The following is a 25,720-nucleotide window of genomic DNA, read 5'->3' as shown; positions in this document are numbered from 1 at the left end:
ATTGCAAATCTTAAAATCACTTGTATTGGGTATTAAAGAAGAAATTAATTTGACCTTTTAATGTAAAATCATTTCCTGTAGTTTTAGTTAATAGCTAACTGAATAATCCTTCATTTTACAGGTGAATTATGGGAAAGTCTGCAATGAAAGCAGAAAGGGACTCAAATTCACTATCTCTTGTGGCTGTGATCCGGAATTCGCCTTTGTACCATATGGTAGTACCATTGCTGTTTACACAGTTTTCACAGGAGAACTGATAACTATGCTTAGAGGGCATTACACTGCTGTCAACTGCTGTGTATTTCAGCCTAATTTTCAGGTAAGTAAAGTACAAACTATTTCAGACAACCTGAAGTATTTAAGCAGATTGCCAAACCATTTGCACAGTAAGTGTTAAGTTTTCAGGGATATGCTTTAATCAAAGATCTTGACATAAGAGGGAGTCCTGTGGCCTGTGTGTCAAGCAAGAAAGGTTGGCTAAGTTATTGGGAGGACCCTCTCCATCCTGGATTCATTCCAGTCTGCATTTTGTCTCATACATAACTTTTCAGTGTACGTATGATTTTTTTGGCTTATACTGTCATTAATAAATGGTATGCATTAAAGCTTTTGCCTGTTTTTTGTAAGGCTGAAGAGGAGGCATTTGTCTTTCTCTGAGATACCCAACACTAATCATAGGTAGAAAGAAGTACATTTAGCTGAAGTGTACTAGCATTGCTGTCAGTACTGAGAACCTCTCAAGTACTTTGCAGAGGTGATCTTGCTCAAATGCCTTTAGTTATACCAGTCAGTAAATCTATGAGCAGTTTGGATGAAGTGTTGGGAACATGGTGAGCTTCTTAAATTAAGCTGCAAACACTTCATCCAAGAAATATCGTAGCATTGCAAGGATTCGGGTTGCTGACAGCCTTTCTTTCCTTTACCAGACCTTTATTTTTTTTATTTTTTATTTTTCTTCCTCTGCCCTGTGGTAAACTTTTGTAATACAAGACTTAGGGATAAAAGCATAATTTATTAAGAGATACATTGCAACAGATTGTTCTTATGAAGTGTGGTATGGCAAGATCAGAGTAGATGTTAGTATGGCTTTTAAGGCTCTTAAATAATTGCCCTCAGGTGCTGAGGATTGTACTTTAGTTCCAGCTCCTCCTTTCTCATCTGTTGTTTCTGAAATGCTAAACAGAAAGGGCATATGGGTATCTTTTGGTGACCTCTCGTACAGTGTATCATAGAAGTGAATCTGATAGACCTCGCTTTGAGTCCAAGAACTTTAACTGAAATAATGTTTTCCTGTCACTGAGATGGACCTGACCGAAAGTTTTGCACACCTTGTGGCTGGACCAGTACTAGATGAAAAACAACAAGGTGGTTGGTGACAGCCAGCATGACTTCACTAAGGGGACATCCTGCCTGACCAAATTGGTGGCCTTCTATGATGGGGCTACAGAAGTGATGGACAGGGGTGGAGCAGTTGACGTCATCTACCTGGACTTGTGCAAAGCGTTTGGCACTGTCCCACATGACATCCTTGTCTCTAAATTGGAGAGACATCAATTTGATAGGTGGACCACTCGGTGGATAAAGAACTGGCTGGATGACCACATGCAAAGAGTTGTGGTCAACGGTTCAATGTCTGGCTGGAGACCAGTAACGAGTGGTGTCCCTCAGGGATCGGTGTTGGGACCGGTCTTGTTCAACATCTTTGTCGGTGACATGGACAGTGGGATTCAGTACGCCCTCAGCAAGTTTGCTGATGACACCAAGCTGTGTGGTTTGGTTGATACGCTGGAGGGAAGGAATGCCATTCAGAGGGACCTTGACATGATTTTGATGCTTTGGGCTGATGCCAACATCATGAAATTTAACTATGCCAAGTGCAAGGTCCTACACCTGGGTCAGAGCAATCCCAGGCACAACTACAGGTTGGGCAAAGAAGAAAGTCAGAGCAGCCCTGTGGAGAAGGACTTGGGGGTGTTGGTCAATGAGAAAATGAACATGAGCCGGCTGCAGTGTGCACTCACAGCCCAGAAAGCCAACTGTATCCTGGGCTGCATCAAAAGGAACATGACCAGCAGGTCAAAGGAGGAGATCCTGCCCCTCTACTCTGCTCTCGTGAGACCCCACTTGGAGTATTGTGTGCAGTTCTGGTGTCCTCAACATAAAAGGACATGGAACTGTTGGGACAAATCCAGAGGAGGGCCATGAGGATGATCAGGGGACTGGAGCACCTCCCATATGAAGACAGGCTGAGAAAGTTGGGGCTGTTCAGCCTGGAGAAGAGAAGGCTGTGTGGAGATCTCATAGCAGCCTTCCAGTATCTGAAGGGGGTGTACAGGGATGCTGGGGAGGGACTGTTCATTAGGGACTGTAGTGACAGGACAAGGGGTAACGGGTTAAAACTAAAACAGAGGAGGTTTAGATTGGATATAAGGAAGAAATTCTTTACTCAAGGGTGGTGAGGTGCTGGAATGGGTTGCCCAGGGAGGTTGTGAATGCTCCATCCCTGGCATTGTTCAAGACCAGGTTGGACGAAGCCTCAAGTGACATGGTTTAGTGTGAGGTGTCCCTGCCCATGGCAGGGGGTTTGGAACTAGACAGTCTTAAGGTCCTTTCCAACCCTAACTATTCTATGATTATATGATTCTATGATTGAGTCTCTTGTTAAGAGTTTTCTTGTGTTGCTAGTCTTCTAAACATTTTCTGCTGTCGTTAACCTTGCTGAGTGATATTTGTCCTACCCACCCTCACATCTGTTCCTTAGATATTCTTACTACTTTTTTGTATGCTCAAAACTTCTGATTGGTTGCTGCCAGCCCTTTAAGTTCTTTCTGTTCATTAATTGTATTTTAATTACTACCTTAGTTTTACCTTGTACCTGGAATAGGCTCTAATAGAATCTTCATCTTTCCACCAATTACATATTTGAGGTGAGAAGCTTCTTCTGTTTGCTCAAAACCATATAATCAAATATGATTGCTGATACATAAGCAACTACCTATTTGCAGTGCAATGATATTAGTTCTTTAGGTCCAAATTAATTTGCAGGCTTGTGTCTGATGTATTGTGTGGTGCTATCTCCACAGAGTGGTGGAAGGTTTAGTTAATGTCTCTTTTGAGAACCTGGGAGTAGAGCCATAAAGTCCAATATGTTATTGTTGGCCTAAATTGTTCTTACGTAAATATCTCTGTAAAGTTAATAAGATGTTAGTCTGCTTGAGTAATAAGAACTGCAGAATTTGACCCTTTAATAAGAGGCATTAACTTAATAGGAGGTCGGTAATTTCAAGGGTGGTGTGGAAGAGGTAATCTTCATTGTGCAATCTCTTACATGATGTTTACTGTTGGATGTAATATGCTAGATACCATTGTGCCATATTAGCTGCTTAGAATAATTTAAATAAACAGACAAGGAATAGCATAAATCACTGTGCGTGAATAACATGTCATAAAATTAGGTATGCATCAGGAAATGATTTTGCTTTGAATTTATAGATACTTCTATTGTTCAAGACATACCAATGACATTTACAAAGTTGTTCGGCAAATCCAGTGGCCGGCTAATAACTGAACATAACTGCAGGTTAAATTAGGTTGCATTTGCAATCTTTCCTTGGAGTCTTAAAGCATAATATTTCCATATATTGTACCATAAACATGTAGTACAATATCTGTGTATGTTTTATACTGCATCATGTACATACTGGCACTTCTTTTGACTGACTTTAGGAATGAGTCACCATTTCAGGCTGTAATCATTAATTGTAAGCATTACTCAATGCAGTGGATATTAACTGAAGATCTTGCAATGCCAGGATCAGAAAGTGAGACAAGTGGTAATAAAGACTAAATGGAAGTGTGCTGATGTCACTGACATTCCTTATAAGCAGAGAATTTGGTGTGGGAAGAGATTTTGAAGTTGTAATGATAATCTGTATCCTTTCAAAGACAGGAGGCTTGAGTAGACTACTACTGACATGACGAAGTGGGATTTGACTTGTGTGTTGGTGTAACTTTGACATGTCTTTAGCAAGATAGGTAGAATATTTCTCTCATAAAATGATAAAAACTAATCTTGCATGTGTTTTTTGTACAAACAACTTAATGCATGGAACCAGTTTAATCAAAGTCAGCTGTCTTAAAGATTACCACATAAATGAGTATTTACAGAAATTAGGCGCTAAGTTCCTGCACTGTCCGCATAATTCATAGAATCGTAGAAGGGTTAGGGTTGGAAAGGACCTTAAGACCATCCAGTTCCAGCCCTAGTGTGAGGCATCCCTCACACTAGACCATGTTACTCAAGGCTCCATACAACCTTTCCTTGAGCAGTGCCAGGGATGGAACATAAACTTCTTTAGGCAACCCATTCCAGTGCCTCACCACCCTCACAGTAAAGATCTTCTTTCTTGTATCTCGCCTGAATTTCCCTGTTTAAGTTTGAACCCATTACCTCTTGACCTATCACTACAGTCCCTCTCCATAGGGATCTGGCAATAGGAGTCCTTCTCCAGCATACTTGTAGGCCCTTTAGTTACTGTAAGGCTGCTATGAGGTCTCACACAACTCTTCTCCAGGCTGAACAGCCCCAGCGTTCTCAGCCTGTCTTCATACAGGAGGTACTCCAGCCCCTGATCATCCTCATTGCCCTCTCTCAACTTGTTCCAACAGCTACGTGTCACTTATGTTGAGGACACCAGAACTGCAGAAGATGGCATGGAGAAAACACAAGGATGGAAAGAGATGCATGAGACAAAAGGGATAAAAATATGAAAGACAGAATGACTATCCCAATAGCAATGGGGCCCAAGGTCTCTTGGGAAAGGCAGTGTATTATTTCTTTACATGTTAGTTTCTCCCGTATTAAAGAACAATTATAATGCAGATATCAATCAAGATTTCAGATATCAAAGTCCTTAGAGTTTTTTATATAATTAATGCAGTTCTAGAATTAAATGTGCATAATAAAACAACTTTCTGCAAAGACAGAACTGAAATCATTTATTGAACTTACGTTGAATCAATATATTAGTAATGCGTCCATATGCACGAAGTTGTTAAAGTGTAAAAGCCAACTTGCATAAAGTAAGGCTTTCATATTGTCAGCCTGAATACCAAAAGAATACTTGTATGTTTCACTCAGACAGTTTAAATTCATGGAAATACATGTTGTCAGACATCGCATATAACGTGCAGGAGTATGATTCAAGACTGAAGGCATATGGAAATATCCTTATCCACGTTCATTTATGTAGCACTTTGAAAAATAAAAGCATTACTGCAAAATTTACTGCAAAGTTGATGAAGTATTTCTCATTAGCAAAATTTCTTTAGTTTGAAGTGGCAGAGAAGTCTGTGTTTCATTAAATAAAGAATGAAGAAAACTAAGCTGTGTTTGACTGTTAGCTGTTTAGTGTAGAGACTGTTTATTTCCATGTGTTTGCAGGGTGCCTTGCACAGTGGGATCTCAATCCTTAGTTGCTACCATAGTTATTTATATTAAAAACAATAAATTGGTCTTTCTGATATCTGCCTTCTCAACAGGATACAGGCTTCAAATTGTCCTTTATTTGTTCTTTTTCTTCCCTAGGCATACTGAAAAAGCCTTTACTTAATGCTTCTTTATTCCATACTTACGTAATCTTAGCATGTGTTACTAGATGCTTTTGAGTTGATTCATACTTTATAATAAGAAATCTCTTCCCCCCCCCCCCCCCCCTTTTTCCCCTTCTCTATTGAACATAAATAATTTCTTAATCTTCCTAACTTGAAATGTCTTTTCAGGAAACATGAGAGAGCAAAGAATAAAAGTGAATTTAAGCAATAAAGTTCGCTTAAATGTGGGTAGTGCTCTTTTGATGAGCAATCTGGGAAAAAAACATATTGTGGCTCATTATTTAAAATACTGTTTATTAAGATTACAGTACAAATTAGAGATTATACGTTTATCTGTATTTAAAGTAAATCTTTCAGGCATCTTTATTCCCAGCATTATATCTATGTCACTGTTCAATAAGTTCACGTAAAAGTAATTTTTGCTTACTTTCTTAAAGGAACTTTATAGTGGTAGCAGAGATTGCAATATCCTTGCATGGATACCAGCTCTTCGAGAGCCAGTTCCAGATGATGTTTCTGAAAAGGTAATGAATATGTGAGCTTGAACTATGTATTACAGGTATTATACTTGGAGAGGTGGTGTGGAAATTAAATAGGAATTTTGTTTTACCATCAAAATCTGTAATAATGCCTAATTAAGAGGAGAATTGTCCATTATTTCTGCATAATTTTTTATTATTGTGGGGTTTCAAGAAGGTGTTTTCTTCCCAAGTCTGTAAAATCTTTAGCAAACTTCAGTTACTTAAAAGTAGTACTTGTCATTTAGTTATCAGTCTTCCAATGTCTATTTAGCTTCTTTAATATCCACATGGTTTTCCATAGTTTATGCTATTTTGGAATTGAAGAGGTGACAAAAACTGTGTTTTAAATTGTTTAAGAACATGCTGTGTATTAAACAGTAAGATTAGGGGGTACTACGTTTCATACACAAAAATTTTGATGCACAAATTTAAGAAAGAGGATTCTAAGCAAGCTTATTTTAGTGTCTGAGGAAAGAAATTAGCTTGTTACTAGGAAGATAATCTGCAACACTGATTTCAAAACAGTACTTTATCTCTCTTAGTATTAGATCTGGGCAATAAACATCTCAGTGAGCAACTGGAAGAGGAAAAGTTACAGATTTTAAGGAACTTAAGCCATTCTCAGAATAGGAATCTGGCAAACTGTACTAATGTCAAAAAAAAAACAAGCTATGTTAATGTTTTGGATCATAGAATACAAAACTTCTACTTTTCAAAATTTCTGAAATGTTCCATTTTGGATGGGGAAATAAGGATAAAATCTTTCAAATTCTTGTTTTGCTTTGAAGACAACCTGTTTCAAAACTACCCTATACTTGAGCAAAGAAGGAAAAAAAAGTAGCATTCAAAGGTTATATACCCCAAACCCAAGATGTGTTCAGTTGACCTGAAAAGAATATTTTTGATGTAACTGAGAATTTTTATGAGTGTGAATTTTTTTTTTCTTGGTATGAAAACAAAACCAAACAACAGTGAGATTATTTACCCAGCTCTGATTAGAACTGCCACTTTAAATTTGATATGATGAAGGTATGTAAAACATGCCATTGCGTTGAAATCTGTTAAGCTACAGCTGCTCTTTGCAAATGGCTAGATGAGCATTGTCTCTGAAGAGAAGCATTTCTGCTGTTCAAGGCCACTAGTTCCTGCTCCCTCTCATCGAATCATAGAATAGTTAGGATTGAAAAGGACCTCAAGATCATCTAGTTCCAACCCATCCCTGCCATGGGCAGGGACACCTCACACTAAACCATGTCACTCGAGGCTTCGTCCAACCTGGCCTTGAATACTGCCAGGGATGGAGCATTCACAACCTCCCTGGGCAACCCATTCCAGTACCTCACCACCCTAACAGTAAAGAATTTCTTCCTTATATCCAATTTAACCTCCCCTGTCTAAGTTTCAACCCGTTACCCCTTGTCCTGTCACTACAGTCCCTAATGAAGAGTCCCTCCCCAGCATCCCTGTAGGCCCCCTTCAGATACTGGAAGACCACTATGAGATCTCCACACAGCCTTCTCTTCTCCAGACTGAAATACGACAGCCATTTGAGTGCCTATATGACCAGCAATCCAGGATAGAAATAAACAAGAGAAAAGTTCTATGCCGAGCCGCTGTGATGCAGTGCATTACCTAGCTGCACAAACCCTTTAGCTTTACCCTGGGGTCTGAGGTGTGAAATGGTTGTTGATGTGGATAGAGATCAGGGCTGCTTCTTGAGACACTATGCTCAGTTATGCTGGGCCAACAAAATAACGACTTAAAATCAGTGATGCAAAACAAACACAGTAATGACCATCTGCTGTATTTTGTACCAGAGACTTCTAGTCAGTGCTCCAGATATTCTTTTGTAGAAATTTGAGTTAAATAGAATATTGTTTCTTTTCATCATTCATCCTGTCTCTAATCAGTAGAATGCTAAATAAGTAGTTTAAAAAATTCCAATGCTCATAAGAGATATAACAGTTTGTCTTCATATAGTAATCTGAGAAATGCCATGAGCATTGCCTGTATTTGATTTTAGTATTTCTAATTGAGCAAACCCCTGAGTGAATTTTTGTTTTCTTTAGTCTCTGCCTCAACAGCATTTAAATCCAGCATATGAAGACGCATGGAGCAGCAGTGATGATGAAGGCTGAATTTAAATTATGTGCTGATGTGAAGTTGACATTTGGGCACTGCGTTCACAGACTTCATCTACAGATTTGTATAATGTCTTTTAAATTACAACTGGATTTTTGGTACAGTTCTGTTAGGGCAAGTTATTTCAGAAATAAGTTTCCACTGTTCTGTGTTTTTCCTTCACTGTTAAAGTTAAATTTAAAGGATTGCTTTTTCATATTTACTGACTTTTATACTTAGCTTTTCACACTTGTATTCTTTATTCAGTTTTGAATATCTGATGAAAGAAAAGTCCCTTAGCGACAGTAAATATTGCACTGCTTCTGGGGTCACTAATATATAAGGAGATAATATCTTCATTCCCAAGAAGCATGATACAGAGGATTTTGCCTGAAATAGGACTAGCTCAGGGACACTTCTATCTTATTTTTATCAGTGTCTATATAAAACAGATCAGCATTCATTTTCCATGGATGTTGATCATGGGAGCCAACAGGATTTTGTGTCTGTTCTTTTGCATTTTCAGTTTAGCCTAAGTTTCTGCACAAATGCAGTATTCAGTTCAGAAGGAGGCATAGCTGAGATCATCTATTCAAGTATTTATATGGTGAACCCATCAACTAGTAATTTAATCTGTCCCAGAAAGTTAAGAATAGAAAGTAGTTTAGAGTTTTTGTTGCTTCTGTTAGCAGGTTTTAAGATCAGACTCCTTGTATGAATCTCTCACTCTTCCCTAGCCAGTATGAAGAATTCGTGCACAAACTCAGGCTTGAGGTACAGTACAAGGCAGAGTGAATCACACTCAAGGTAGGAATATCAAATGTAGCCCTCCAAACTTCTGAATTCATGAATTTGCTCTGTTTTGAAAGGAGAAGCTTTGTGAGCTTATTGTCTCTTCTCAGTTGCTAGTTTGTGCTTCAGACATAGTGCAGTCACCAAGCAGAGAGCTTAGTTAGAGGTTCCCAGCAGCTGTAGGTGCAGCTATATAGATAAGAACTTCCTTCCAAAGCAGAGCAGATACTAGGACCACGAATTCATACACAAGGAAAAAATATTGTAAAAATGAATGAATGATAATAATTTAATCTTTGTATAGTGTATATTATTCTGATTACTACACATTCACTGTGCTTCTGTATTTCAGTATGAATACAAGGTATGTCAATCTCCAGTCTAGCACTGTAAAAATGATACAAAGTAAGGAGCGGTCATATCAAGAGATGCTGTAATTAAAAAAGCTTCGTATGTAGTGCATTTTTGCTAGGAGACACCCACTATTAAGTGGATAGCTGCAGGGTGGAAGACTTCCAGAAGTTTCGGCTGGAGTTAAGAACCAGCGTGACACTGTCACTTTACAGGAATAGAGAAAAGAATTTTCTATTTATTTTTTCTCCGAATTAGTTTTCAATAGCAATGGTGGCTGTTACCTCTAAAACTGGGGAATAAATTTTGAGAAAATACAACACATTTTGACTTTTGTCTTGACAAGGATGACCCTTTTGCATGTTGTAATTGTGCATATGATTTGTATATGCAAACTGGAAAGCATGTATTTGGTATTTGAATTTCTAAAAATGTGCTTAGTAAATTATAGAGCTAGTTATCAAAGAACTTTTTTTTTGTCAGTTTTCAGTTATCTGTAATGTCACTATAAGTGGTGTTGATCTTAAACAAAAGCCTACCACATAACCAGATCTGTGCTGGTATATAAAATGGAAGAGGCAAAAAAATTGCATTTATTAAAAAAAGGTGATACAAAAATTAAACCCCCAAATAAGAATGTTGTATTAATTCTCCTGGGTTTGGGTTGTTGTGTTGTTTTTTTTTTTTTTTTCCTCTGGATAGCATTTTCTCAAATTAATTTCTTTTCCTGTGCTTTAAGTATCACAATTATGGAGATTACAAAGGACTACTGGAGCTAATCTAGTCCAACCTCCCTGCTTAAAACACAGTCGTGTATACAGGTCGCTCAGGTTTGTGTCCAGTCAGGCTGTGAGTATCTCTGCAACCTACAAATCTGTTCTGGTATTTGAGCATTATTAGACTAAAAGTTTCTTCGTAGATTTAAATGGAGTTTTCTGTATTTTGGGTTGCAACAATTGTGTCTTCCCCATTCTTGGATATCTGCGAAGAGTCTGACATCCTCTTCTGTACTTCCTTTTCCCTGCCTCCGTCAGGTATTTCTTCACATTTATAAGATCTCCCTCTGCCTTGCCTTATCCAAGCAGAACAGTCCCAGCTCTTTCAGCCTCTCCTGGTAAGAAGAATCATCTCCCTCAACCTGTTGACATCACTCTTCCTAATGCAACTCAGGTTGCTGCTGGCTGCATTTGCTGCAAGGGCACATTTCTGCCCCTTTAGTATCAAGTAGGAGTGCTGCATCATTTTCTACAGAGCTGCTCTCCAGCGGTTGGTTCCTGGCCTCTCCTGGTTCATGGCCTTTTTCCTCCCTGAATGCAGGATTTGATATCTGCACATATTGAACATCATGAGATTCCTGTTTGCATATTTGTCCAGTCTGCTGCTACCTCTGAATGGTAGCAGCACAACCATCTGGTGTATCAAGCACTCCACCCAGTCTTGTATCACCTTGTATCATATCATCTGTATCAGACTTGTTGAAGACACATCCAGTTTTATCATCAAGGTCATTAATGAAGACTTTAAACATGACTGGATCCAGTATTGCCCCTTGGGGTACACCACTAGTGACTGGACTTTGTGTCACTGGTTGCAAAGCTTCTAGGCCTGCCCCTTCACCATTTTTCAATCTTGCTGTTCACTTACCTATTATTTACTTTCTCAGCTTATCTGTAAGGGTGCTATGTGAGACTGCCAAGAACCTTTCTAAAATAGAGGTAGATATCATCCAGTGTTCTTTACTCATCCACCAAACTAGATATTGTATTGTGGAAGTCTGTCAGATTGGTAAATTGTGATGTTCCCTTCATAAATTTAGGCTGACTGCTACAGTCTTTGTCCTTTATGCATCTGGTAGTGGCTTGCAGGATTATTTGCTCCATCACCTTCTCAGGGATGGGAGTGAGGTTCACTTACCTGTGTTTTATGGATCTTCCTTCTAAAAGACATAGGTGAGTTTCACTAGCAAGATCTCCAGTCACACTGCCCAAGTTGTAGAATGTAAAGGGAGGATGAAGAACTGCCTGCTGTAGGAGATCAGGTTTGAGATCATCTAAGGAACCTGAAGGTGCACAAATCCATGGGAGTTAAAGAGATATGTCTATGCATCTTGAGAGATCAGGCAGGTATAGTTGCCAAGCCGTTATCCATCATGGTTGAGTAGCTGCGGCAGTTCAGTGAAGTTCCTACTGATTAGAGAAGGGGAAACACAACCCCTATTTTTTAAAAGGGGAGAAAAAGGAAGACCTGGGGAACTACAGAGCAGTCAGTCTCACCTTGCTGCCCATCAAGATCATGGAGCAGATCCTCCTGGAAAATATGCTAAGGCACATAAAGGAAAAAAAATAAGGGGATGATTGGTGACGGCCACCATGGCTTCACCAAGGGCAAATTGTGCCTGAACAGTTTGGTGGCCTTCTGTGACAGGGTGACAGATTTAGTGGATAAAGGAAAAGTGACTGATACCATCTACCTGGACTTGTGCAAGGCACTGTCTCACCTGACATCGTTGTCCCTAAACAGAAGAGACACAAATTTGATGAATGGACCACCTAGCAGATAAGGAATTGACTGTATGCCCACAAACAGAGAGTTGTGATCAATGGCTCAGAATCCAGCTGGAGGCTAGTAATGAGTGATGTCCCTCAGGGATCAGTGTTGCAACCAATCTTGTCCAATATCTTTGTCAGTGACACGGACAGTGGGGTTGGGTGCACCCTCAGCAAATTTATCAATGACACCAAACATGTGGTGTGGTTGATAACAGTAGAGGGAAGGGATGTCAACCAGAAGGACTTGGACAGGCTTGAAAGGTGGCCGATGCCAACCTCATGAAGTTCAACAAAGCCAAGTACAAGCTCCTGCACCTGGCTTGGGGCATTGCCAGGCATAAATACAGGCTGGGCAGAAAATTAATTGAGAGCAGCCCTGAGGAGAAGTACTTGGAGGTGTTGGTTGACGAGAAGCTCAAAATGAGCTAGTAGTGTGTGCTCGCAGCCTGGAAAGCCAACAGTATCCTGGGCTTCATCAAGAGGATTGTGACCAGCAGGTCGAGGGAGGTGATTCTTCTCCTCTGTTCTGTTTGTGTGAGAACCCAACTGCAGTTCTGGGGCCCCCAATATGAGAGTGACATGGACCTGCTTGAGCAAGTCCAGAGGAGGCCATGAAGATGCTGAGAGGGTTGGAGCACCTCTCCCATGGAGACAGGCTGAGAAAGATAGGCTGGTTTAGCCTGGAGAAGAGAAGGCTCTGGGGCCTAAAGGGGGCCTACAAGATATCTAGAGAAGGGCTTTCTATAAGCGCAAGTAGTGACAGAACAGGAGGTGATGGCTTTAAACTGAAAGAGGATAGATTTAAATATTAGGAGGCAATTATTTTCTATGAGGGTGGTGAGGCTCTGGTACAAGTTGCCCAGAGAAGCTGTGGCTGCCCCATCCTTGGCAGTGTTCAAGGCCAAATTGGACAGGGCTTGGAGCAACCTGGTCTAGTGGAAGGTATCCCTGCCTGTGACAAGGGGGTTGGAACAAAGTCGTCTTTATGATTCCTTCCAACCCAAAACATACTATTATTCTTGATTCTATGACCCTGCCTTTCTTTGAGTCCTCAGAAACCTCCCCTATGTCCTGTGACTTTTCCAAGATAACTGAGAACGGTCTTGCAATGACATCATGACCAGTTTGTGTGTTTCTCCATCAAGGGTACGCTTTCCTTGCTTCAGACTTAATAGTGGTCTTGAGAACCAGGGGTTACTGAAGTTCAGTCTTATCACTAAAGACTGTTGTGAAGAACTATTGAGTACCTCAGCCTTTTCTGTGCCCTTTGTGTCCAGTTTCCCTCCCCCATTTAGCAGCAGGATCACATTCTCCCTGGAGTCTTTCTTTTGCTGCTTGTATACATATAGGTATACTGTAGGTTTTAGTTTTGCTTTTCATATTTCTCACCAGACTTAACCCCAGGTGGGTTTTGGCTTTCCTAACCCTATGTGTGTGCTAAAATAGTTTCTCTATATCCTTCCGTGTTTCCACCTCTTGTATGCTTTCTTCCTGCATCCGACTTTTCTCAGGAGCTCTTTTTTCATGTATGGGTACATCTTTCCATCTTTGCGTTGTTTCTTTTATGTGGGGATGGACTATCCTTGAAAATCAACCAGCTTTGTGGACCCTCCTTCTCATCAGGGCTGTATCCCATGGAATTCTTCCAAACAAACCCCTGAATTTATTTGGAAATGTGGAAAATTTCTTTTATGCTTTTATGTGGCTCATTTTCATACTGTTGCTGAATAAATTTTTGCGTATCAGTTTTGCGTAAGTTGCATCATGAATGTGACATGGGATTCATCTAAGGGGAGGTGGGCTGGGGATTATTTTCCCTAGTATCTATTCATCCAGGCATCTTCTTGCTTAATGTCCACATATGTCCCAAGCAGTTCAAAATAGCTTTGGGGGCTTATTACTTCTACTAACAGCTAGCATTTTCTACACAGGAATCTTTCCAAATTCTCTTCTGGTATAATGATGTCATTACTCTCCCTCTTCACTGTTGTCTTTTTGGGGAAATGAAAAACATCTGTTGCACTGGCATGAAAAACATCTGTCACATCCTGGCAAGAATCCAGACACATTTTTCTTCAATCCAGCACTGGCAAATCCTCCATGTAATGGCAGTAGCCAATAGGTGGGTCTTAGTTTGCAAGGTTTGAAACCTCTTGGTACTAGCCAACATCTCAAATGCAAATTTCTGTGAAAATTCTACTTTGAATGATGGCATATTTGTTATGATTTCCTTCAGTACTTACAGTTTTCTGTAAATGTATTTTTTTTTCTAGAAAAAAAATACTATATTTTATTTCTGCTGTATTCTTATGATGGCTTTATTCAATTACTAAATAAAGTGTTGATACTTCAAAATGAAAAATTTTGAAGGCTGGTGAAGATATGCTGTGTATTATTTTTCACTGGAAAGAACCAAGTACTAAGCCACTGGTGTCAGCTGCAACTGTGCATGTGTTGCTTGTATGTAAGTTAAATATGATAATTAAATCTGAGTCTTCCTCTTCATTCATGCTCATTCTTCTTCCAGAATGTATTTTTATACTATCAGAGCTCTTTCAGAGCCAGAAACACAGCAAGTGGTGTACAATAGACTTAATTGCACTTCCCATTCTTATGTCTGTCCTGGTTTGAGCAGTAGCAGTCATTTTTCTCCTTCTTGGTAGCTGGTGCAGTGCTGTGTTTTGACTTTTGGGCTGAGAACGGTTGCTGATAGCAACTGTGTTTTGAGTTACTGCTCAAATGTTTGGTTTGCCCAAGGCCTTTTCTGAGCTCATGCTCTGCCGGGGGAAGGAGGGAGGCTGGGAGGAAGGAGAGACAGGACACCTGACCCAGGCTAGCCAAAGAGGTATTCCATACCATAGCACGTCATACCCAGGAGGTAACCGGGAGAGACCCAGAAGGGCTGGAGACTGGGGGGATGGAGGAGGTATCGGTCGGTGCTTGGTTGTGCAGGGTGGGGTGAGTTATGGGTGGGTGGCTGGTGAGGTGTTGTATTCTCTTACTTGTTATTGGCTTGACCATTATTATTTGTAGTAGTAGTAGCAGTAGTGATTTGTGTTATACCTTAGCCATTAAACCGTTCTTATCTCAGCCCATGGGGGCTACATTCTTTGGATTCTCCTTCCCAACTCTCCGGGAGTTGGGGGAGCAAGGGGGGGAGTGAGTGAACAAGCTGTGTGGACTTGGTTTAAACCACGACATGTCAGTAAGGAAGAAAAAAACCACATTTGAAAATCCAGTCAGGTATCAAAAGGGGTGTAGTATTCATGAAGTAAAGCTGCTCACTTGAGAGGCAGCTAGCTGATAGCTGCGTTCTTAGTTCTTGTTAAAAATAGTAAGAAAGTTCAGACTGTAAAGAGAGCACTTAAGCTGGAATAGACTGCACTCTTACCGCAGTAGCGGTAGTGGGATCTAGTAGTCATACTCTGTATCAGAATATGTAGAGAAATGCTTTCATCTTTTCAGGCTGTTCCAGGAACTGACTGTTGCTTGGAAGATTTCCTTTGCCTGCCAAGGCAGAGACTTTTATTTGAGCTTGATATAGCAGGTACCAAAAAAGGGAAAAGAATTTATTTGTTCTTATAAGAGATCAAAGAATTTCCTTTCCCTTGTAGCCTAAGCAGACCATGGAGGTGGGAGTCAGTCTGAGCCAGCCCAGCTGAAGAAATCCAGGGAGCCTAAGACAAGCATTCTTCAGTTTGAGTGAAAGTTGAGTTCTGTAGAGACAGTAGGATAGGACTGTTACCATTCATGTCTAGGTTATAGCGCTCAGAAAGAATTGAGACATCCAAGCAAAAACCTGATTCTTTTTCCCCCCCTCCTGTAAGCACACCTAGAAGAAAGCATTAGCACATGAGAATTTAAATACGTTTAACACACTAGTATTGAGAAGAACAAATTAACAGTGTTAAGGTAAGTGTGAGGTAAGGTAAGTGTGCTTACCTTCCTTTGCCCTTTTTTCTATACCATATGTACTGACTCCTAGGCTCAGGCTGAAAAGACTGAAACTGTAGGGATTTGTTTGCCACCTTTTTTGTATTGTTTGGATCTGTAGTCAGGCCAGGCTTCTCCCCACACAAGACATCTGGGGTTTGGTTGGGTTATTTTGTTGGTTTGGTTTTGAAGTTCCTCTTATGCTCAGGCAGGTTTAGAGCCCAGAATTTAAGACCGTTGTTCTCATTGTAAAGCTGAAAAAGTCTTAGATATGGTAACATCAATAGAATTAATGATTTATTTTTTTCCATTACATTTACATTTGTGTTACAGTCGTTATCTTACCTTGAATAGAAATACAGAGATATATGTGTATGCACACATATAGAATCATAGAATTGACTGAGTTGATCTTTAAGATCATGAAGTCCTACCACCAAGAGCCAGGAGACCTCCCTGGATGGATAAGGAGCTGCTGAGAAAAATTCACAAGAAAAAAGAGGCTTATAAAAGGTGGAAGCAAGGACAGGTGGCCTGGGATGAATACAGGGATGTTGTCTGGGTAGTTAGGGACCAAGTTAGGAAAGCTAAGGCCCAATGGGAGCTAAACTTGGCAAGGGATGTTAAAGATAATAGGAAGGGATTTTATAGGTATGTAGCAGCTAAAAAACAGACTAAGGACAATGTAGGCCCCCTCCGGAAACTTTTGGGAGAACTGGCTACACAGGACTTGGAGAAGGCTGAGGTTCTGAATGGCTTCTTTGCCTCGGTCTTCGCTGGGAAAGGCTCTGACCGCAGCACGCAAGTCTTGGAAGGTGGACGCAGGGACTGCGAAAACCTAGACCTTGGGCCCACTGTAGGAGAGGATCTGGCTCGAGACCATCTTAAGAATTTACACAAGTCCATGGGACCTGATGAAATCCATCTGCGGCTCCTGAAGGAGCTGGCAAATGAAGTTCCTAAGCCACTGGCCATCATATTTGAAAAATCACGACAGTCAGGTGAAGTTCCTGATGACTGGAAAAAGGGAAATATAACCCCCATTTTCAAGAAGGGGAAAATGGATGACCTGGGGAATTACAGACCAGTCAGTCTCACCTCTGTGCCCAGCAAAATCTGGGAGCAGATTCTCCTGCAAGGCATGCTAGGGCACATGAAAAACAACAAGGTGCTTGGTGACAGCCAGCATGGCTTTACTAGGGGGAAATCCTGCCTGACCAATTTGGTGGCCTTCTATGATGGGGCTACAGAAGTGATGGACAGGGGTGGAGCAGTTGACGTCATCTACCTGGACTTGTGCAAAGCGTTTGGCACTGTCCCACATGACATCCTTGTCTCTAAATTGGAGAGACATCAATTTGATAGGTGGACCACTCGGTGGATAAAGAACTGGCTGGATGACCACATGCAAAGAGTTGTGGTCAATGGTTCAATGTCCAGCTGGAGACCAGTAACGAGTGGTGTCCCTCAGGGATCGGTGTTGGGACCGGTCTTGTTCAACATCTTTGTCAGTGATATGGACAGTGGGATTGAGTGCACCCTCAGCAAGTTTGCCGATGACACCAAGCTGTGTGGTTCTGTTAATACGCTGGAGGGAAGGAATGCCATCCAGAGGGACCTTGACACACTTGTGAGGTGGCTGATGCCAACCTCATGAAGTTTAACCATGCCAAGTGCAAGGTCCTACACCTGGGTCGGAGCAATCCCAGGTACAGCTACAGGTTGGGCAAAAAGGAAATTCATGGTAGTCCTGTGGAGAAGGACTTGAGGGTGTTGGTCAATGAGAAAATGAACATGAGCCAGCTTCAGTGTGTGCTCGCAGCCCAGAAAGCCAACTGTATCCTGGGCTGCATCAAAAGGAGCATGACCAGCAGGTCAAATGAGGTGATCCTGCCCCTCTACTCTGCTCTCGTCAGACCTCACTTGGAGTATTGTGTGCAGTTCTGGTGTCCTCAACATAAAAAGGACATGGAACTGTTAGAACAAGTCCAGAGGAGGGCCATGAGGATGATCAGGGGACTGGAGCACCTCCCATATGAAGACAGGCTGAGAAAGTTGGGACTGTGCAGCCTGGAGAAGAGAAGGCTGCGTGGAGACCTCATAGCAGCCTTCCAGTATCTGAAGGGGGTGTACAGGGATGCTGGGGAGGGACTATTCATTAGGGACTGTAGTGATAGGACAAGGGGTAACGGGTTGAAGCTTACACAGCAGAGGTTTAGACTGGATCTAAGGAAGAAATGCTTTACTGTGTGGGTGGTGAGGTACTGGAATGGGTTGCCCAGGGAGGTAGTGAATGCTCCATCCCTGGCAGTGTTCAAGATCAGGTTGGACAGAGCCTTGGGTGATATGGTTTAGTGTGAGGTGTACCTGCCTATGGCAGGGGGGTTGGAACTGGATGATCTTGAGGTCCTTTCTAATCCTAACTATTCTATGATTCTATCTACATGGTTTGTGAACACTTCCAGGGATGGTGACTTCACCATTCCCTGGGAAGCCTGTTCCAATGCTTGACCATCTTCTCTATGAATATTTTTCCTAATATCCAGTCTAAACCTCTCCTGGTGCCGCTTGAGGCCATTACCTCTTGTCCTGTCACTTGTTACTGGGGAGAAGAGATTGACCCCACCTCACTACAGCCTCCCCTCAGGCAGCTGTAGAGATCAATAAGGTCCCTCCTGAGCCTCCTCTTCTCCAGACTAAACCTCCCCAGGTCCCACAGCTGCTCCTCATCACACTTCTGCTCCACACACTTCACCAGTTCTGTTGCCCTTTTCTGGACCCACTCCAGCACCTTAGTGTCTTTTTTTGTAACAAGGAGCCCAGAACTGAACTCAGGATTTGAGGTGCAGCCTCACCAGTGCCCAGTACAGGGGATGATCACTGCCCTGGCCCTGCTGGCCACACTATTGCTGATACAGGCCAGGATGCTGCTGGCTGTCTTGGCTGCCTGGGCACAAGCTGGATCATGTTCAGCTCCATCCATTGGCACCTCCAAGTTCCTTTCAGCTGAGCATCTTTCCAGTCACTCTGCCCCAAGCCTGGAGCTGTGCATGGGATTGATTTGACCCAAGTGCTGGACCTGGCACTTCTCCTTCTTGAATCTCATACCATTGGCCACAGCCCATTGATCCAGTCCGTGCAAATCCCTTTGCAGAGCCTCCCAACTCTCCAGCAGACCAGCACTCCCACCCAGCTTGGTGTCTCCCACAAATTTACTGGGGGTGCTCTCAATCCCCTCATCCAGATCATCACTGAAGATATTAAACAACACTGATCCTGACACCGAGCCCTGATGGACACCTCTAGGGACTGGTCATCAACTCAGTGTGACACCATTTACCACCACTCTTTGGATTTAGCCATCCAGCCAGTTTCTGATCCAGTGAAGAATCCACATATCCAGGCCATGAACAGCCAGTTTCTCCACTGCTGTAGGAGACAGTGTCAAATACTTAAGTCCAAATATACAATGTCCACAGCCTTTCCCTCATCAGTCAGTAGGGTCACCTTATTGCAGAAGGAGGTCAGGTTGGTCAGGCAGGACCTGCCCTTCATGAGCCTGTGATGACTGGGACTGCTTCCCCCATTTTCCTGCATGTGCTTTATAATCTTGCTCAGGATCAACTGCTTCATGACCTTCCCTTTCTCCATGACCAGAGCTTAGGCTGACAGGCCTGTAGTTTCTGGGGTCTTCCTTCCTGCCGTTTCTGTAGAGAGGTGCCACACTGGCCAACCTCCAATCCTCTGGGACCTGCCCACTAGACCAGGGCAGCTGATAGATGCTGCAGAGTGGCTTAGCAAGCTCCTCTGCCAGCTCCTTCAGCACTCCTGGGTGTAATCCATCCAGCCCCATAGGCTTGTGCACATCTTAAGTGGAGCAGGAGGTCGCTAACCATTTCCTCCTGGATTTATGGGAAAGTCAATCAGCTCTTCATCTCTGACATTCAGCCTGGGGAACTGAGTATCCTAAGGATGGCTGCTGTGACTGTTCTAGACTGAGGCAAAGGCAGCATTAAGTACCTCAGCCATTTCCTCATCCTCAGTCACCAGATTTCCCCTTGTATCCAGCAGAGGATGACAGTTCTCCTTGGCCCTCTTTTTATTACTAATACATGTGTAAAAGTACTTTTATAATCTTTTATGGCAGTGGCCAGATTTAGTTTCATCTGTGTGTTCACTTTTCTAACTTTCTCTCTACATAACCTAACAACATCCTTATCATTTTCATGTGGTGACAGTCCCTTTTTCCACAGCTGATAGATTCTCTCTGAATTAAAGCAATACCTTCCTGTTCAGCCAGGCTGGTTTCTTCCCCACTGGGTTGATTTTTGGCACATAAGGACCACCCACTCCTGTGCCTTAAGGTTTTAATTCTTAGAGAGTGTCCAGCCTTCCTGGACCTCTTTGTCTTTTAGTAATGTTTCCTAAAAGGCCCAAGTCAGCCCTCTGGAAGTTTAAGGTGGAGGTATGGCTGACCTTCCTCCTGACTTCTCCAAAGAGTGACAATTCAGTCATTTTTTGATCACTTCGCCCAAGAAGGTCTCCAGCCATCACATCATCCACCAGTCCTTCTCTGTTTGCGAACAGCAAATCTAGCCAGGCACCCCCCCTAGTTGGCTCACTAACCAGCTGGGTTAGGAAGTTATGTTCCACACCCTCCAAGAACCTCCTGGGTTGTCTCTTCTCTGCTGTGTTGTACTTCCAGCAGACATCGGATATGCTGAAGTCCCCATGAGAATAAGGGGGGATCATGAAACTTCTCCCAGTTACTTGAAGAACACTTCATCTGTAGCTTCATCCTGGCTGGGTGGTCTATAACAGACTCCTGCCAGGATATCTGCTTGGCTGGCCTTCCCCCTGATCTTCACCCACAGCCTTCTCACTCACAACATTGAGTCCAAGGCAGTCGATGCACTCCCTGACATACAACACAACCCCACTACCTCTCTTTCTTTGCCTATCCCTTCTGAAGAGCTTGTAGCCATCCATTGCAGCCCTTCAATCATGCAAATCATTCCACCATGTTTCTGTGATGGCGATTATGTCATGATTTCCCTGCTGCACAATGGCTTCCAGCTACTGCCTTTTGTTGCCCATTCTGTGGGCACTGGCACAGATGCATTGAAGTTGTCCTGTGGATCTGGGCTCCAACAGTAGCACCCTACCCCGTGTCTCATGTCTAGCAAGCCTGGTGTTATTGCCTTCCCCTTCAAACTGAGTTTAAAGCCCCTTCTATAAGCCCTGCTAGCTCCTGGGCTAGGATCCTTTTCTCTCTTTGGGACACATGTACCTCATCTGCTGCCAGCAGGCCTGGTCTGTGTAGACTGACTCGTGGTCAAAACCCCCAAAATTCTGGTGCTGACACCAGTCATGGAGGCAAGAATTAATTAATGAGATTTTTCTGGTGTCACCACTGTCATTGATTGTGTCTGGCAGGAGGGACGAGAGCACCACTTGGGCTCCCTGTCCTGGGTTCAGCTGTAACAGTCAACTTTCTCCTTCTTAATAGCTGATGCAGTGCTGAACCCTGAACCAGTCACCCCAAGGCCCTGAAGTCCTTCTTGAGCCTCTAAGGCTTCTTGAAGAGATTTCCTCATCACCCACCTGGAAGACTAATAAATGACATTAGTCGCTGTAACAGACGAGTGAGTTTCCTGGTGAAGTCCCTTACCCTGGTCCCAGGGAAGCAGCAGACTTCCCCATGAGCCTGGTCAGGCCTATATATGGGGCCCTCTGCTCCCCTTAGGGTGGAGTCACCTATCACAACTACTCTTTTTCTAGTAGAGCTGGTCACAACATGAGGTGCCCTGCAATTCTTCTGTGGAAGACCATGTGCACACAAGATATAAATGTATTTAAGTTACCACTGTTTTGGCACCATTGGAGAATAGTTCTCTGTTTCCTCCCTAACTCACTTTTTAATGAAGGTGAGGATTTAGTGCATACAGTTGATAATTGTAAGCTACTCAGTGCACATTGGCCTAGGATCCGCCACAATGAATCAGTAAGCCTACAACTAGAGTTTGTGATACATAGTCAAGTTATAGGCATATAAATTAGACCACTGGAACTGCACAGCTACATATTTTTGTCATGTAAAACTTAGGAACTATCATGGTTCAAGTAGTCCATAAAGAAAGAGAACTTCAGTATAGGCCATGTGCTTAGACTCTAAAATGTGTGCTAAGGTTTTGCCACAAGGGAGATATTCTTGAAGGCCTGGTTTCAGGGGACCACATCATCATGAAGGGCTGCAATGGATGGCTACAAGCTCTTCAGAAGGGATAGGCAAAGAAAGAGAGGTAGTGGGGTTGTGTTGTATGTCAGGGAGTGCATCGACTGCCTTGGACTCAATGTTGTGAGTGAGAAGGCTGTGGGTGAAGATCAGGGGGAAGGCCAACCAAGCAGATATCCTGGCAGGAGTCTGTTATAGACCACCCAGCCAGGATGAACTGGTTTCAGAGGACCACAGTTAATGCTTCTAATACCCAACAGACCAAAGTATGTAAAACATATCAATAAAGTCCTTTTGTGTTGTTAGAGTTATGAAATGGACATGCCTTCTTCCACCCTCTCATGCTTTTTAGTTTATTTTATAAAAACAGTGGGAATGGGGGATAAAAAGGTGGCCCTGAATTCAGGCAGGTGCATAAATACACATCTTCATCTCTTCTAATTGTATCTGTGTGCTGCATAGGGAGCCTTAACCAGCAGCCCACACGTTCTGACCAGATAGCAGCAGTTAACCAATGTAATCCACCATGCTGACAACCCTTACCCACGCCAAGTCCTGCCAAATTCCACCAAGCCCAGGAGGGTGGAGAAAAATATTTGGGTCTTTTAAGGCAGCTTTCTATTTACATATGAAAGAATTTTTTAATTGCATAGGCATACAACTTTGCTCCTAATTTCAATTTTATCACCATTTGTTTTCAAACTCAGGCAGAAAGAAACTAGGGTATTTTTAGTTATGCATCTTAGCTTTTGACCAAAGAAGAGACTTTCAGTCAGTCACTGAGATCTGTACACTTGGAAGATTACAAATCTGCCTTACAGCTATGGCACAGAGGTGCATGTGCAATCCTAACAGGTTTAGAGCAAATTTCCTCATGCCAAATCAGAGATTAAAATCAGCAGTTTAAATCAGTCCAACCAGTTATTTTTACAGCCACATGTTTGTAATCTAGAGCAACATGTTTAAACAGGAATGAGATAATTTATTCAGCAACAAAAATATTATGCCTTTGTTTAATACAAAATAGTTTAACTTGGGGAACAAAGAAAGGGGGGTTTCTTAAAAATATTTTTTGCTGTTCTCAGTGGCCACTTTTCAAAGATTCTGAGCATTTTCCTTTTCCATTGACTGCAAAGTATTTATTTAACATGATACTTGCTTTGTATTAGTTACAAGTCTTAACTTTCAACAGAATTATTAAAACAACTTAAGAAAATTTGGAATAATATTTTTTAGAAAAGTTAGCTCAAAAAGTTATTAATAATAAATGAATAAATATATTACAGTCTTGCTGGAGATCATTGGCAAGAATAAACTTACATTTGGTAGCTAGCCAGTTCCACCTGTATTTAAAATTTAAAGCTGACTCTTAATCTTCCCTGTTAGTAGTTCAGGATGGTCTCTGAAGGAACTGTAGTTATTAATGCCTGCCTGCAATGTTTTCCTTTCATCCACACAAATGCATCTTGATCTGTGTGGTAAATCGCTAGCCTATCAGTGCCATGTTAAGAAAGGGGAATAACCTGGGAAAAGAAAGGAAAAAGAGAATCCTTCTCTAACTTAGGTTGTATCTGTTCCGCAGTGTAATACAGAGCTGTTAACTCCAGCTTAGGTGAGCAACTGCACCACAAGCTAGTGTATCTTGCTGGCATGCTGTATCAGTTCACCTACATCAGTTAAACTACATGGAGTTTAATACTGCCATGGCTGCGCTACTCTGTCACTGTATTAATATGCTTATTTCCTATTTTCTGTAGATAAACAGGGCACAATGAATGCAGCAGTCTGGAGCACCCATGTTTGCTGTGATAAAAGATGCACCAAAGAGTAGGTGTATGGTAAGAGTATCAAGTTCTCATGTTTTGTGGCAGTCAGTAGGGAGTGTCTCCTGTTGCTCAACAGTTAATTACTGTTGCTATCGCCTCCTACACTGTTCCCTAACACCTCAGGAAACCAGCTGATTATGTTTCTCATGCTAGCAAACATGAAAAAAAAAAAAAAGAAAAGGTTTGGTACTTCATCAAATAGTGTATTTGAATGAAGCTCTTTTTCTTTTGCCCATTGCTAGATCTTCCAGGTGATGTCCCAGAGACTATTTTTGTACCCAAGTCATGCATTATAGCCTATGTGAGTTGAAGCATCCTATGTATCCAATTGGTCCAGTGCTGTTCCATGGTTTTGCACTGCCACTAATTCAGCAGGTGCTTTATATTGAGCAGTTCTTCTGCACATCTTCTGTGGGAAATGGTCACGTTTGGCACTTGCTTGGAGTATATTGCATGTTCTCAGTGCAGTGCATAAATTGTTTCCCAAGGAAAAAAAAATGCATCTCTAGAGTTGCATGGCATTTTGCCATCTGAATGCTATTCATCATTGTTTATAAAGAAAGTTTCCAGAATATGTAATTGTTTTGCAGACAGCTAACACACCTGGGGGCCTAAATGAAAGTTTGAAACAGCTGCTTCATCCTGTTCTGCCACTATTGGTAACTATTCAGGTTTAGGTTTACTAATTAAGTATATCAAAGTAATTTAAATACAACTCAGTGATGGGCTACTATATTAAATGTAAATACCTGTGACACATGCAGAACTGTGGTGGATAAGAACGATATTGCTGCTTATCAGAACTCCTTGTGTTGTATTATGGGTTTCAGTACTTCATGAGGTTTGCTCTGTGTGCCTTAAGCATGTGTAAAGTCTCACTAGAATATCTTATATCAGGAGGAAGGCTTATTATATATTCCAGTGGCTTGAAAACTGTGCCAGCAAAGTTTTTTTCCCTGCCAGAGGGAAAAGAAATGCCAGTCAAAAGGTGGAAAGTCATTCAGTAGTTCACAAGGCTACTCAAGCATTAAGCTGTACAAGAACTATGAAGACAGTGTATTGTAGTTTAACTGCAGCCAGCAGCTAAGCATGGTGCAGCCACTCACTCACTCCTCCAGCAGGCTGAGGGAAGAGAATTGGAAGGATAAAAGTGAGAAAACTCATGGACTGAGATAAGAATAATTTAATAATTGAAATAATAATAACAAAAATGTAATGAAAAGGAAAATAAAGGGAAATAAAACCCAAGAAAGACAAGTGATGCAAATGAAAACAATTGCTTACCACCAACAGACTGATACCCAGCCAGTCCCCAAGCAGTGGCCCCCCTGCTCACTTTCCTCCTAGTTTATTGCTGAGCATGATGCCATACAGTATGGAATGTTCCTGTGGTCAGTTGGGATTGGCTGTCCCCGCTATGTTCTCTCCCAACCTCTTGTGCACCCCCAGCCCACTCACTGATGGAGTAGTGTGAGAAGCAGAAAAGGCCTTGGCTATGTGTAAGCACTGTTCAGCAATAATGAAAACATCCTTGAATTATCCATACAGTTTCCAGCACAAGTCCGAAGTATAGCCCCATACCAGCTACTACGAAGAAAACTAACACAACTGCAGCCAAAACCAGCACATGGAGGAAAGAAATGAAGGAGCCATTCTAGCTGATAGAATTAAAGGTAGAGTCCAGCTTGTTCCCCTGGACACACGGTGTGTGTATGTCCAGCAATCCTCCATGCCGCAGTGGTACATCATCAAAACCAGTGCTCACTTCTGTGGAGTCTC

At 42.0% G+C, this 25,720-nt stretch overlaps 1 protein-coding gene across 1 annotated transcript in view; it reads left to right on the top strand.

The window, feature by feature from the left end:
- The window catches only part of ERCC8 (ERCC excision repair 8, CSA ubiquitin ligase complex subunit), a 31,639-nt gene extending 21,636 nt beyond the window's left edge, over positions 1-10,003 (top strand). Inside the window, exons 10-12 of the mRNA XM_005151927.3 lie at positions 122-319; positions 6,051-6,137; positions 8,204-10,003. Coding sequence (XP_005151984.1) covers positions 122-319; positions 6,051-6,137; positions 8,204-8,272 — 354 coding nt within the window. The 3' untranslated portion in view covers positions 8,273-10,003. The remainder of the gene's footprint in view (positions 1-121; positions 320-6,050; positions 6,138-8,203) is intronic.
- The last annotated feature ends 15,717 nt before the right edge of the window (positions 10,004-25,720 follow it).

Source organism: Melopsittacus undulatus, chromosome Z (genome assembly GCF_012275295.1).
Source record: "Melopsittacus undulatus isolate bMelUnd1 chromosome Z, bMelUnd1.mat.Z, whole genome shotgun sequence".
In the NCBI taxonomy this organism is placed as follows: Eukaryota; Metazoa; Chordata; class Aves; order Psittaciformes; family Psittaculidae; genus Melopsittacus; species Melopsittacus undulatus.
The sequence above is the reverse complement of the archived record's forward strand: the minus strand, read 5'-3'. Positions and strand labels throughout refer to the sequence as shown.